General features: G+C 54.5%; 1 protein-coding gene across 7 annotated transcripts in view; it reads left to right on the forward strand.

Moving 5' to 3' along the window:
- ZBTB4 (zinc finger and BTB domain containing 4) overlaps nt 1–13,610 on the forward strand; it is a 47,124-nt gene extending 33,514 nt beyond the window's left edge. For all 7 annotated transcript variants that reach the window (XM_035134647.2, XM_035134648.2, XM_060281909.1 and 4 more), the window contains 2 exons: nt 623–705; nt 9,614–13,610. In XM_035134647.2, the coding sequence (XP_034990538.1) occupies nt 9,629–13,327 (3,699 nt within the window). In that variant the 5' untranslated portion in view covers nt 623–705; nt 9,614–9,628 and the 3' untranslated portion in view covers nt 13,328–13,610. The remainder of the gene's footprint in view (nt 1–622; nt 706–9,613) is intronic.
- Nucleotides 13,611–15,514: the final 1,904 nt, after the last annotated feature.

Consider the following 15,514-nt stretch of genomic DNA (forward strand, 5'->3'; position numbering starts at 1 on the left):
AAAGCAATGGTTGGTTGTTGTTTTTATTTAAAAAAAAGAGTGACGCTGTGGAAAAACACGAGCGTTTAAAATATTTTTAAATGCAGTGGGTATTGTTTCCGATCTTATTTCTCTCTTCAGTCAGAAGTAACAGGCACATTAAAAAAAGATAAATCCTGGTTGATGCTTTCTGTCATATTTGACAGAGGGGAAACGGAGAATTTCAGACCTTCGTAAGCTTTTTCTTCCTTGGAAGGCTAGCCAGTCACCCACTCGGTTTTTTTATTTTTTAAAAATAAAGCAAGTTTCTAGTTCTGATGAATGGGAGGGGGGGATATATTTGATTCATTCCTGCGCCTTATAGAATCAAAGAATCGCAGCTAGATTGAGGGGTGGGTGTGTTTGAGGCCTGGAATCCTGTTTCTGACCCAAAATGCAACACAGCTTCAACTCTGCCCGCCATTTGACCATTTCTGCCTTCTTCTTTTTTAAAAAATCCAAAACTGAAACAAAAAGGGTTTTAATGGCTTGGCTACGGAAGGTTCCTTTTCTTGCGGCAGAATTTAAAGTGTGTCGGGCACAGGGATAACAAAACCGTTTAAATTTGGGGTAACACGCCGTCTCTTTCTTCTCCCCCCCCCAGAGGATCCTGCTCAGACAGATTTGGAGACAGCATCTTGAGCAACAGGGACACAGACACCCAATAGATGTGGTCTCCTCGTGTAGGTAAGGCTGATGTCCATCACCCTTCCTTTCCACTGGGTCTCCTTGGGGCGCTGCCAAGAGGGAAAGAGGGGGCTGCTGGGAATTGTAGTCCAAACCACCTGGAGGGCGCCAGGTTTGGGGAAGGAGGCCTGCCGTGGGTCTCCATGGAAACGCCACCCCGTTTCCCTGTTCCGGTCGCCATAGCGACAGCGGCTGGATCTAGGCCAGTCACCACCCCATCTGTGTCTCCGCGGCAACGGTGCCTGGATCTAGGCCAGCCCCTACTTCTAGCTCTGGTCCCCATGGCAACCGCCGTCGGGTTGCCATGACTCGGCTCGGCCTCTTTCTAGAGCCCTCGCCTTGGCTCGTTGCCTCCTTCTAGAACGTTCCGTTGGGCTCGCCATTTTCAACCCATGGGTTTGTTTCCAAGTCCTCCCGGTCTGAAGGTTGCCTTGCAAAACAGCCGCACCAAAAGTCTCCTTGGCTGGGTGGTCTAGGCCAGAGAACTGGCTCTGCACATCATGCCGGACGCCATCTTCCGGGGCTGCACTCCCGCAGGAGTCATGCGACTCGCATTTTGTGACGCCGTGCTTTTTCCATGCGCTGAAATCGCGGGAGAGCACGGTGCCCAAAACGAGCCTCTGTGCTCTCGCCAATAGTTAGCAAAGATGGGCACTGGAGTCCAGCCATATCTGTAGGCCACACATTCGCCTCTGGTTTAGAAGCATTTGCTTCTGGAGATTGGCTGAGCCATATTTGGATTAACGCAGTCCTACCTATCCCCATGCAGGCATCTAGCCCCTAATATATTTCCAGCATTGGGACCCCTCAACCCTTTTTGCTGGCTTTCATATTTCCACACAGACTTGAATTGTCTGGTTCTTCGTTGAACTCTGAATCGCTCACAGTTTTAATAATAATAATAATAATAATAATAATAATAATAATAATAATAATAATTTATTATTTATACCCCACCCAACTGGCCGGGTTCCCCCAGCCACTCTGGGCGTCTTCCAACAAAATATTAAAATACAGAAATCCATCAAACATTAAACGCTTCCCTAAACAGGGCTGCCTTGAGATGCCTTCTAAAGGTCTGGTAATTGTTGTTCTCTTTGACCTCTGATGGGAGGGCATTCCACAGGGTGGGTGCCGCTACCGAGAAGGCCTAGTCCCCTGTAACTTGGCTTCTCGCAGGGAGGGAACCGCCAGAAGGCCCTCGGAGCTGGACCTCAGTGTCCGGGCAGAACGATGTGGGTGGAGACACTCCTTCAAGTATACTGGACCGAGTCCATTTAGGGCTTTCAAGGTCAGCACCAACACTTTGAATTGTGCTCGGAAACACAGTCTAGCTGCCGCATTCTGGGTTAGTTGTAGTTTCCGGGTCACCTTCAAAGGTGAGCTCATTGCAGTAGTCCAAGCGAGAGATAACTAGAGCATGCACCACTCTGGTGAGACAGTCGGCGGGCAGGTAGGGTCTCAGCCTGCGTACCAGATGGAGCTGATAGACAGCTGCCCTGGACACAGAATTGACCTGCGCCTCCATGGACAGCTGTGAGTCCAAAATGACTCCCAGGCTGCGCACCTGGTCCTTCAGGGGCACAGTTACCCCATTCAGGACCAGGAAGTCCTCCACACCTGCCCGCCTCCTGTCCCCCACAAACAGTACTTCTGTCTTGTCAGGATTCAACCTCAATCTGTTAGCCGCCATCCATCCTCCAACCGCCTCCAGACACTCACACAGGACCTTCACTGGTTCTGATTTGAAAGAGAGGTAGAGCTGGGTTTTAGGGTTTTTTGAAGAAAAGGATGAGGAGTAAAAGTGCCTTTACTGCTTTTCTGTGCCCTTTAATTGCTCAGGCATAGAATCCTAGAATTGGAAGGGACCCCGAGGGTCATCTAGCCCAACCCCCGTGCAATGCAGGAATTCTGCCCACAGTAGTCCCTGGGTGGGCTCGAACCACCAACCATCTGGTTAACAGCCAGATGCTCTGACCCACTACACCACAGGTTTTTTTTTTTGTTTGTTTCTCTGCCCTAGAGGGTCCCCACCCCGAGTTTGCAGCCTCTTAATATTTTCCCAGCCCCATCAGCATACAAGCCTGGTCTGTTACAGTAGCATAGATCCCTTTCCTCCCGGAGCTAAATTACAAACAGAAATAGACTTTAACGGCAGGAACCTTTACAATTTAAATGTTTCGCGTGGGACCTAGTGAGCAGCAAAGATTGTTTTCTGCTGCTCCAGAGAAGCGGACACGGAGCAATGGATTCAAACTTCAAGAAAGAAGATTCCACCTAAACATTAGGAAGAACTTTCTGACAGTAAGAGCTGTTCGGCAGTGGAATTTGCTGCCAAGGAGTGTGGTGGAGTCTCCTTCTCTGGAGGTCTTTAAGCAGAGGCTTGACAGCCATCTGTGAGGAATGCTTTGATGGTGTTTCCTGCTTGGCAGGGGGTTGGACTGGATGGCCCTTGTGGTCTCTTCCAACTCTAGGATTCTAGGATTCTATGATTCTATGTCCACAGGCTCTGACTCCAGTCTCAGGGTTCCTGTCTTGATGAGACGTATGGCCGTTTGGCAGCCGTTTTTATTGATCTGTTTTGGTTGCCGTGTGGTTGGCTGCAGGGTGGCGATAGCCATCCCATCCCTTCCCAATTGCACGAAGAGCTTACCTTTCCCTTTTTTAAAAAAAGAACAAGACCTCGTTGCTTTTGGGAGGATTTGTCTGTTTTTCAATGGGGAAAACTGAGGCAGAGAGTGGAGGGAGGGGGAATGAATTTTGAGGCAGCAGCAGCAGCAGCGGCGGGAACTTGCCCGAAAGGCTCTTGAATTTACCACCTCCTAAGGCTGCAGGGCGGCTTGTGAACAGGGCCTCTGAGCATGTGTGAATTGCATTTCTCATTACAACAAGCCTGGAATTTTTCATTACAACAAGCCTGGAACAATTTCCCCCCCCTGTTTCGTCCTTGCAACTTCCCTGCACGGCAAGCTTGGCAGAGAGAGAGAGAGAGAGAGTCCCTAAGTGGCTGAGGGTCACTAAGTGGGGGTTTCAAACCAGGCTCAAGAACCCAACATTTTAGGAGATTAAAATTTGAGCAGAGACTCAAGTCTCAAAATCCCTCGGAACCTGCGGCAAAACGTAGGAACTTCTGGGTTGTCCAGGCTCGGGACAGAGCGCTTCCCCCTGCCTCTTGCCCCACTGAGCAGGGTGACTTTGGTAGGTTTTCAGAAACCCGCACGCAAGTCGGGAAGGCAGATTTGCCAACTCGGTGCTCATTGCGGGTTTCAGACTGCAAGTCCCAGCCAGCACAGTGGACGAGAGTCACGGTCCCAAAATATCTGGAGGGCACTAGGTGGGCAAAGGTTGCAGCAGTAGGCTGGTCCAAGTGAGGGTCTTTTTTCTGGCCTCTCTCTCTCTCTCCAGTGCACAAACCCAACATTGCAGTCCCCCTCTTCCCCCCCCCCGGCCTCTTCCAGGCTGCTGTGCCGTTCCCTGCAATCTGCTGACCTCAGCCTTCGTGACTCAGGCCTGCAGAAATCCATCCTGCCTCGCATCTTGTTTACGATTCGCCATCCTTCTTCTCTCCCCACCGTTTCAGAGCCGGCAAGTTTTTTTGCTCCCCGCTTCCCTTCCTGCGACCGTTCCATTGGGGGAGGGACGCATTCATTTCCACATTCGGGGCAAATGCAGTGTCCGTGGAAAGGTCTGCAACAGTTGCCCTCCGGATAGCCTGGTCACGGGGACCCTACCCAACCCCACGGAATATATGGACTTTTTTCTCCTCTGCCTTTCTCTCTCTCTCTGATGTATTTACTGTACAGATATTCTCGAAACTTCAGGTCTCAGGCTCTGGCAATATAATGGCGTGTTCCGACAGGCATGTGCAGAGTGTATTTCAGCCCTGAAGGCAAAGCCTCCCTGTTACTGTTGTTGTTGTTGTTGTTGTTGTTTCCTGCCCATCTGGGGTGGCTTCAAGCACGTATTTTTGTTGCTGTTTAGTCGTTTAGCCGTGTCCGACTCTTCGTGACCCCATGGACCAGAGCACGCCAGGCACTCCTGTCTTCCACTGCCTCCCGCAGTTTGGTCAAACTCATGTTCGTAGCTTCGAGAACACTGTCCAACCATCTCGTCCTCTGTCGTCCCCTTCTCCTAGTGCCCTCAATCTTTCCCAACATCAGGGTCTTTTCCAGGGAGTCTTCTCTTCTCATGCGGTGGCCAAAGTATTGGAGCCTCAGCTTCAGGATCTGTCCTTCCAGGGAGCACTCAGGGCTGATTTCCTTCAGAATGGATAGGTTTGATCTTCTTGCAGTCCATGGGACTCTCGAGAGTCTCCTCCAGCACCAGAATTCAAAAGCATCCATTCTTCGGCGATCAGCCTTCTTGATGGTCCAGCTCTCACTTCCATACATCACTACTGGGAAAACCATAGCTTTAACTATACGGACCAAGCACGTATAAAGAACATAATAAAACATCAAACCTTAAAAACCTCCCAAATTCATAATAATTTTAAGACCCAGGGTGCAATTTTGACGCCATTTGGGGACCCGCTTCTGAAGCTTTGCCCACATATACCGTATTTGCCAGGTGTTCCAGTGCTCTCAGTTGAAGGTGGGGATCAGGTTTCCCCAAGATTCATAGAATCATAGAATCATAGAGTTGGAAGAGACCACAAGGGCCATCCAGTCCAACCCCCTGCCAAGCAGGAAACACCATCAAAGCATTCATGACATATGCCTGTCAAGCCTCTGCTTAAAGACCTCCAAAGAAGGAGACTCCGCCACACTCCTTGGCAGCAAATTCCACTGCCGAACAGCTCTTACTGTCAGGAAGTTCTTCCTAATGTTTAGGTGGAATCTTCTTTCTTGTAGTTTGAATGAGGAACAAGCTCCTTGAGAGGATCCCTCTGGGATCTTTCCTTAGGTGCTGGGGTACAGCGGGATAGATCCGAGACAGCTATTTTGGCCCCGGTGCCAGATAGAAAGCGGGGTTAGAGCCAGCCTGAAGAGGAGGCTCAAGAGATGGGGGTGAAGGGGGACGCCTAAGGACGTCTGGATGACCGCAGTGCAGGTCCAGGTGGGGGTACAGGATCTCCTGGCTAGAGAGAGATCCCGGGTGCTGAACCTGTTGGAACTCCATTGAGTGTATTCTCCTTCCCCCCCATGCTCCGTCTCTGCGTTTACCCACATTCAGCCGGTCCCACACGTCTTCCCCCCTCCTCAAATTCTTGCTCTGTGCCACCACCGCAGAGCGCTGCCTCTTCCTTCTTCCTTCTCCCTCCCTTCCCTCCCCTGCTCTTTTTCTCTCCCTCCGTCATCCAGGCTGGTTTCCATAGAAACTCCCTTTCCGTTTGGGTACTCCTGTCGCAGCCGGGAAGGGAGTTTATAGATGTGTGCTTGCACGAGAAAGAGAGACCCTCCAGGAATTGTGGCCGTCGTATTATATGCACGCATGCACACTCGCCGTGCTTGCATGCAGGCACAAGCCCCATTCGCACACCCCGTGGCCTGAAATTGCGCCTGGGTTGATGTCGTCGGGATGGTCCCAGCCAGGTCGAGGGTGGAGGGAAGTTTGTGAAAGACAGGCTTTGAAGAAAAGAGGGTGGACATCCCTATTGTTCTCTCTCTCACACACACACACACACAAACACCACAAGATTTTCTCCCACGCCTCTGCATCTCTGCAGCGGGGAGAGGGCCGAGCATGCCTTCGGGGGCCAGCCCTTGACACGAGGGGGGCCGTCCGGGCCAAAGGAGGCGCCTGAGCGTCTGGGGGCAACGAGGCGAGCCTCTTGGAGCGGCTTCCGCACTGAGCTCCGGGAGAGCGGGCCGGGCCAACGCATCAGCTGCTTAATCCGAGCTGGCACCGGGAATTTGTTTCCTTCAGCCATTTTAGGCTTGCCAGCTGGAGGAACGAGCTCCTTGAGCAAAATGGCTCCCAAATGGGTGGAGTGGGGAGGGGTGGGGTGGGCGTCCGGGTGGGTGCTGCAAGCGTTGAGCTGGGCCCTGTGGGGAGGAGGAGCGGGGTGGGAGCTTCTCCGCTCAAGCCAAACAGGCCCTGGGCTTTGGCCTGTCCATGCCAGCTTCAAGCCTGCTGCTTCCCTTGGTGTGACTCACGTCAACGGCAGCCAAGTGACTTTTTGGGACTGACGGGAAGCAGAGCCTTGTGGTTCTCCTGCCTGCCGGGGGCCTGGGGGCCTTCTCACAGCCCTTCCTACATGTGGGTTCCAATCCCCACTCGCTGGGGGGTCTCGGGCCAGTCGCTCGCTCGCTCGCTCGCTCTCAGCCTGACCTGCCTCGCAGGGTTGTTGTGGAGCTGATAACAGGGAGAAGCAGGAACTATGCCTGCCACCTTGAACTCTGGGGAGGAAGAGGTGGGATTTGAATGTAATAAATAGAGAAGGCGTTCCTAACCTGCAGGCAGACCCCCTCCTGAGACCTCTCCCCCCAGCTGTGGCGCCCCTCTTCTCTTCTGTACGTTTCCAAGCACAATTCAAAGTGTCGGTGCTGACCTTGAAAGCCCTAAACAGCCTCGGCCCAGTATACATGAAGGAGCGTCTCCACCCCCATCATTCAGCCCGGACACGGAGGTCCAGCGCCGAGGGCCTTCTGGCGGTTCCCTCCCTGTGAGAAGTGAGGTTGCAGGGAACCAGGCAGAGGGCCTTCTCGGTGGTGGCGCCCGCCCTGTGGAACGCCCTCCCACCAGATGTCAAGGAAATAAACTATCTGACCTTTAGAAGACATCTGAAGGCAGGCCTGTATCGGGAAGTTTTAGTGTTTGATGTTTTAGTACAGGCATCCCCAAAGTTCGGCCCTCCAGATGTTTTGGACTACAATTCCCATCTTCCCCGACCATTGGTCCTGTTAGCTAGGGATCATGGGAGTTGTAGGCCAAAACATCTGGAGGGCCGCAGCTTGGGGATGCCTGTTTTAGTATGTGCTGTGAACTACCCAGAGTGGCTGGGGAAACCCATCCAGATGGGTGGGCTATAAATAAATAAATTATGATGATGATTATGATTATGATGATCAGCTCTGTTGGTTGGTTAGAGCATGGCGCTCACCATGCCAAGGGTGGCAGGTTCGATCCCCGTATGGGACAGCTGCCGATTCCTGCTTTGGATGAGATGAGCCTCCGAGCCCCTTCCAATTCTACAATTCCAGTGCTTCTATGCTCTGCTTCCACACCTGCGGGGCAGCGATGCTTCTGAACGCCACTTGCTGGGAGCTGTGCTTTCCAAAGATCATCATCCAGACACAATCTGCGTCTCAAAGCAATCCATTCATTGAGGTGTTTGTCCTATTGCCTATCCATTGTTCAAAGGGGGGCCAACAGTAGCATCTTTCCAATGAATCAATACCACTCTTTTGACTACATGGAGCAGTTGTCAGACCCCCGTATAATTGGTATGTGGTTCGGGATAATCAATTAATAATAATAATCCAACCCCCTGCAGTGCAAGAATAATATGCAGGTGGCCCATATGGGAATTGAACCTTGGTGTTACCAGCACCATGTGCCAACTAACTGAGCTGGCTAAACTTTAACCCCCCCCCCAAAAAAAATCATAAGTGTCGGACATTGCGTAAACACATGTTTCAAAGAGGCAGTCTCTAAATTGAATTATTATTAATAATAATAACAACAATAACAGCAGCAGCAACAACTAAGCCTGCATGTTCCCCCTCTTTGTTGAGAACCACAGGCATGAGTGAGAGACTTCCGATGTCCTTCTACCGAGGTTCCGTAGAGAGCGTTCTTACATACTGTTATCTGTGCTTGGTTTCCCAGCTGCACAGTCATGGATAGGAAAGTGTTCGAACCACAGGCCCGAAAGATTATCGGTCATCCTCTCCCATCTCTGGAAGAACTATACAAGTCCCGTCGCCTTAAAAAAGCAAATAGTATTATACAGGATTCATCTCATTCTGGATATAGTCTTTTTGCACCCACCGCTGCCTTCGGGCAAGAGATACAGAACAATTAAATCAAGAACGAATAGATTAAAAAACAGTTCCAACCAAGAGCTATAACCATCTTAAATGCTGTAACTAAATAATACGATCTTGGGGAGTTGTGATGGGTGTGTGTGTGTGTGTGTGTGTGGCTGTAATTGTGTTTTTGTTTTGTTTTCGTTGTACTATATTGTTGTTGTTGTCATTTAGTTGTGTCCGACTCAGAGCACGCCAGGCACTCCTGTCTTCCACTGCCTCCCGCAGTTTGGTCAAACTCATGTTGGTAGCTTCCATAACACTGTCCAACCATCTCGTCCTCTGTTGTCCCCTTCTCCTTGTGCCCTCCATCTTTCCCAGCATCAGGGTCTTTTCCAGGGAGTCTTCTCTTCTCATGAGGTGGCCAAAGTATTGGAGCCTCAGCTTCACGATCTGTCCTTCCAGTGAGCACTCAGGGCTGATTTCCTTAAGAATGGATAGGTTTGATCTTCTTGCAGTCCATGGGACTCTCAAGAGTCTCCTCCAGCACCATAATTCAAAAGCATCAATTCTTCGGCGATCGGCCTTCTTTATGGTCCAGCTCTCACTTCCATACATCACTACTGGGAAAACCATAGCTTTAACTATACGGACCTTTGTAGGCAAGGTGATGTCTCTGCTTTTTAAGATGCTGTCTAGGTTTGCCATCGCTTTTCTCCCAAGAAGCAGGCGTCTTTTAATTTCGTGACTGCTGTCACCATCTGCAGTGATCAAGGAGCCCAAGAAAGTAAAATCTCTCACTGCCTCCATTTCTTCCCCTTCTATTTGCCAGGAGGTGATGGGACCAGTGGCCATGATCTTGTTTTTTTTGATATTGATACTATATACAATGACAATAAAGTATCTATCATCTATCTATCTATCTATCTATCTATCTATCTATCTATCTATCAATCATCTATCTATTACTACCCCCTTTTCTCTCTCTCTCGCAGGTCTGAGGCCGCTGAATGGCTGCAGCAATGGAGCTCACGGACACTGGCCACTCCAGCTCCCTCCTGGTCCAGCTGAACGAGCAGCGCCTCCGCGGTCAGTTCTGCGACATCACCATCATTGCCGAAGACACCAAGTTCAAGGCCCACAAGAACGTCCTCGCGGCCTCCAGCCCGTACTTTAAGGAGGTGCTGTCGGAGGAATCCACCTGCCAGCAGCCCGGCCAGATCCTGGAGCTCCCCGACATCCAAGCGGAAGTCTTCTCCGACGTCCTCAACTTCATCTACAACTCCCGACTCTCCGTGCCCAGCCCGGCCGCCGCCAAGGAGATCGGGGCCGTTGGCCGCCGCCTCGGCATCTCCCGCCTCGAGGACCTGGACGACCCCAAGATGGACGACTCGAGCGGGGCCTCTTCCAGGCTGTGCAGCTCGCCGATTGACCTCACCTGCCCTTCCCGCTCGGCGGAGCCTTCCAGCCCCCTCAGCTTCCACGATTTGGCCAAAGCCTCCAGCCCGGCGAGCGACGGCCAGCCCGACCCCGAAACAGAGACCGCCAAGATCCTGTACAACCTCAGCTCGGTCGCCGCCGTGCCACCATCCCAGCCAGACCTGGCTTACGTGCTGAAGGGAGGCGTCAGCTGGGACCACGATGATTCCCCCGGAAACCCCTCCACCGCCAACGGCGAGGCGGACCACCAAGGGCCGGCCTCCTCTCGCTCGCCCCCGTCCGGAGCTTCCTACCCGGCCACCAGCTCCTTCTGTTGCGGAAGCTGTGGCCGCTCCTTTACCACGTCGTCGGCGCTCAGCCTGCACATGAAACTGCACCGGACACGCCGTTCTCTCTCGTGCCAGCACTGCGGCAAGAGCTTCATCCACATCAAGCGGCTGCAGACGCACGAGGTCTTGTGCAAGGAGACGGAGAAGGCTGAGGAGGGAGCCCCCGCGGGCGAGGCGCTGCCCAGTCCCGGATTGCCTCCCAAGCCACCACTGCCATCTTCCAAGAAGAGCGTGCTGTTCCGCCACCGCGGGCTGCAGCGCATGGACTACATCTCGGACCAAGACCACTTTGTCAAAGTGGTCGACGGGCACATCATCTACTTCTGCACCGTCTGCGAGCGCTCGTACATGACGCTCTCGAGTCTCAAGCGCCACTCCAATGTCCACTCGTGGCGGAGGAAGTACCCCTGCCGCTACTGCGACAAAGTCTTTGCTCTGGCTGAGTACCGCACCAAGCACGAGGTGTGGCATACGGGCGAGCGCCGATACCAGTGCATCTTCTGCTGGGAAACCTTCGTCACCTACTACAACTTGAAGACCCACCAGAAAGCCTTCCACGGGATCAACCCCGGCCTGATCTCTTCCGAGAAGACGCCCAACGGAGGCTACAAGCCCAAGCTCAACGCCCTCAAGCTCTACCGCCTCCTGCCCATGCGCTCCCAAAAGAGGCCCTACAAGACCTACAGCCAAGGCCTGGTGCCCGAGAACCTCCTGCTCCCAGCTCAGCCCATCCCCATGGCGCTGGGCGACGGGGACTCCTTGGACGGCAACCTGGTCTCCTCGCTGGGCAACGGCGACATTGCTTCCGTCTTCACCGCCAATGGCGGCTCCCTGGAGATGCCCGAGCCGGAACACTTTCCACGGCCGCAGGAAACTGCGGCGGGCCCAGAGATCCCAGGGCTCCCATCCGCAGGCGAGAACACTCCTTCGGACAAGAGGCCGGGGCCTCTGAGTGCAGAGGCCGCCTCTGTCATCGCCTATGGGCGGCCCACCTCCTCGGTCATCGTCCACAGCACGTCGGTGTTGTCGCAGACGCCCTCTGTGATTACCTACAACAGCAAGTCTTCGGAGGCAGGGCCTCTGGCGCCGACACAGGTGCCATCTTCCGCCGTGGCCAGGCCTATCAAGAAGCAAGTGCTGAAGGAGTACATCCAATCGCAGAAGGCAGACGAGCGGGCTCCGGAAGAAAGCGGCGAGCCCAGGGCCAGGGGGCCGCGGTCTGGGCGGACCATGACGTACATGGCCAAGCCGGCGTACGTCGGGGCTGCCTCCGAAAGCCGTGCTGCGCCGCTCTGCCAGATCACGGTGCGCATCGGCGAGGAAGCCATTGTCAAGCGGCGGATCTCTGAGACGGACCTCATGCTGGACAAGGGCGGCCGTGTCGGGGGCAAGCGCTTTGATTTTGGCAGGGAGCTGAGCAGTGGGAAGGAGGCGGCGCCGGAAGCCCCCCACGGCAAGCACACCAGCCGGGGGTACGCCAACGAGAGCGGTGAGGAGGAGAGCGACCGGGGCGACGCCGAAGACCAGCTGTGGCGGCCCTACTACAGCTACAAGCCCAAGCGGAAGTCTGGCGCCGGCGCCAACACGCTGCCCAAGTTGAAAAAGTCCCGGTGGCACCGCAAGCTCCGCTCTCTGCGCTGGATGAAAAGGACGGAGAAGGCCGGGGAGGAAGAAGAGGAGGAGGAGGAAGAGGAGGAGGAGCAGGGTGTGGGGACCAGCGAGTCGGTGCCGGTGGAAGTCGGGGCCACCTCTGAAATTGAGGGGCCGAGCCAGCCTCCCAAAGCAGGGCGCGGCTCCGAGTGGAAGCACGAGTGCGGGGCCTGCGGCAAGCTGTTCTCCGCACTCAAGAAGCTGCGGAAGCACGAGCGGGTGCACGGACGCCTCGCCAAGGACAACCCGCCCCTGGCGCCCTCGCAGGCTCACCGTGTAGGCCGCAAACCCCTGGTCAAGTTCACCTGCACCCGCTGCGCCAAGGTGTGCAAGACGGCGGCGGCCCTCAGCCGCCACATGAAGCGCCACGAGGGCGAGCCGCCCGAGCCGCCGCCCTTGCCGGCCCTCACCACCGTCATCGCCTACTCCAAGAAGGCGGCGGAGGCTCCTCCCGCGGCTGCCGTGCCGGCACCTGTCATCAAAGAGGAGACCATGCAGGAGATGCAGGTCTCGTCCTCCAGCGGCGAAGCGCCCTTGTGCCCGCAAGAGGTCCCCGGGGAGGGGGAGGGGGAGGAAGGGCCTGCGGTGGCGGACATGCAGCCTTACGGATGCCGCACCCCGGTGCCGGAAGAGGAGGGCGTGCCCCTGGCGGGAGGGAACAAGTCTCCGTTTCCAGAGGAGCCCCACGCCCACCCGCCTGTGCTGGAGGCAGCCACCAGCCTCGCCGAGCTCCCGCCAAGGTTACCGCACTCCCTGCAGGACCCGGTCATCTCGCACACGGGCCTCGCCCTGAAAGAGGCTTTGGCGCCCGAGCTGGAGGAGGACCGATACCCCGTCCAGGAGTACCCACTGCCCTTGCTGGTGCCGGGCAGCTGTCGGACCCAGAAGGACCTGGAGGACAAGCCGCCCTCGTTCCTTGCCTACCCCAGCGCCATCCAGTTCAGTGGCGTGGGCAAGGCGGGCGGCGGTGACAGCGGCGACGCCGGCAAGGTCTGCTTCTACCCGGACCCCTACCCGCTGATGTACGGCCACCAGCTCCTGGCGGCCTACCCCTACAACTTCACCCTCCCGGTGGCTCTGAACATGGTCGTCCCGGACGAGAAGGGGCAGCCGCTGCCGTTCCTCCCCGGTGTCTTCAGCTACTCGGTGAACCCCTGCCGCGGCGAGGTCCATGACGGCTCTGCCGCTGCGGCCTCCAGCGTTGCCATGGCGATGGGGGCCGGCACGGCCCACGAGGGCAGAGGGGAGCTGCCCGCCCCGGAGAGGCTGAAGAAAGGGAGCCTTCTGTGAGGGGGGGAGGACCAAGGGAGACTGGGGGGTAGGGGGTCAGCCGGAGGCGAGGGGCGCCTCCGCTTCCGCCTTTTGGCCTCCCCCAAGATGGCACCCTCCCCTGGCTTTGAACTCCAGCTCCCGCCCAGCCAGTGGAAGGTTTGGGGCACTCTGGGGTTGTGGAAGGCGGCCCCCTCCTCCCCGAGATGGGATGTTCGGGGCGGGGGGGCGGAGTGCAGTGGCAGTGCTGTGGCAAAGAGAGAGACAGAGCTGTGGAAACCAGAGGTGAGCATTGATGGCGTAGGGTGGGTGGGTGGGGAGATCAATAGCGCAGCCAGCTGACCCACAACTTCACATCCCAGTGGTTTGTTGAGTGGGGCACATCGTAGATGAGACTCTTTTTTTTAACAAACAAAAAAAGAAGTAGCAGCGAAAATAGGTACAGGGTAACCCCTCTTCCCCCCCTTCTCCCAACCACACCTCCATATGAATGTCTTATTGCTCTGTATATATATTTCCAGAGTGAACTTGCACAAGCAAATCTTTGTGTCGTCTCCCCCCTCCCCGATCCTGCTCCTCCTCCCTGTCTTGGCTCTCCCTGTTACCCCCCGCCTGGGAAGGTACAGCTGGGAGGAGGAGGAGCCTCTGCTTGGGGGGCGGGGCTCTTTTGGCTCCTCCCACCAGCTGATGCCCCCTTTTCTCTTGCCTTCCCTGTCCCTTCCTTCCCCAAATCACCCCCCCCCCCCGCCAAGGGGAAGGTGGTCTCATTCCACAGAACTGTCTCCCCCACCTCCCTACCACCCTCTCTCTCCCCCCCTTTTTTGGGGTGTGTGTGCCCTCTCGGCCCCCCTCCTCCGGCCCAGCGCCTCGGATCTCTTGCCTCTGCTTTTAGCAGCTGCGTTATTTCTCCCTGCGCGTTTTGTTTTGCAGCTCGAAGGGGATGAATCACATTTTCCTTTCGGCTGGATGGAGGAGGAAAAGGGGTGGGGAGGGGTGGAGCAGGAGGAGGAGGAGGAGGAGGAGGCAGGGTGTCCTGTTGAGATGGTGGGGAGAGGACGGTTCTGTTGTAGGATCTGGTCTTCCAGGGTTTTTGCAACAGCCACAAAAGAGCGGCAACAGCTTTGCATCGCATATGCACACACTTTGCAGGAGAGGGGTGCCAAGTTTGTGGCCTTTGTGGTAGCATGCCCTTCTCTCTCTCTCTCTCTCTCTCTCTCTCTCTCTCTCTGGTGTGTGTGTGTGTTCCCTTTCAGCTGAGGTGGGGTGGGCAAGCAGACCGGATTCCACTGTGTACTGTGATTTTAATTTCCGCCAAGCTCATCCCACTTACGCCGCCTTTGCAAAAAAAGGGGGGCACATAACCCCACCCTCCCAATAACACACATTCCCCCCACTTCCTCCATACTGGGATGTGCCCCCCAACACACACACACACACACACACACACACGACCTAAACTCGGCAATAGGGCAATTGAGTTACGGTACATTTCAGAGTCCAAGAATTAAAAACCCACCCCCCCCCCTCCTGTGCTCTCTCTCTCTCCCTCTCTCTCCCCAAAATAAATAAATTAGTCCTACCTAATGCAAGAAAGCATTTTCCAGCTGTGGCTTAAGCGATCTTTGAGCCTCCTGAGGATTGGAAGGGGCACAGGCATTTGTTATGGCAATGAGCATTCTGGACCACTTAGGTTTACATTTGCATCAGAAAAAACTCCCTTTTTTTAGCCAACCCTGTCCGTAAGGTGGTTGGGCAAGTCTTCAAAATGGTTTTTCAGATATGGAAATGTTTCCTTCCTCTGGAGGAAGGCGATCAAAATGCTATTCTCCCCCCCCCTCCCTCTTCCCTTCTCTTGCTACAAAGCCAAATAAATAAGTAATGGAATATTTTTTTAGGATTTGGGGAGAATTGAGTGCTGCATTCCAGAAGGCCGCTCTGCATATTTTGGGGGTTTATTATTATTATTTTAGATTAGAGAATATGGGCAAGGTGGGGCAGGTATGGCAATTGTCCTGTTATTTTAAAAAGCCTTAGGTGTTTTCTAAGCCTGGGTTCTGCCTACTTCCAAGACAAAAAAGCAGAACAAATTTAAATTTGTGGATATTTTTCTGTTTACGAAAGGACCAAAACCGTGGGGGTTTTGTTTTTTAAAAAAACCAAAACAAAACCCAACAACCCCTAATTAGTAGGGGGTGGAGAAAGAAACTC

The sequence above is a fragment of the Zootoca vivipara genome, chromosome 13, assembly GCF_963506605.1.
Source record: "Zootoca vivipara chromosome 13, rZooViv1.1, whole genome shotgun sequence".
NCBI classification, from domain to species: Eukaryota; Metazoa; Chordata; class Lepidosauria; order Squamata; family Lacertidae; genus Zootoca; species Zootoca vivipara.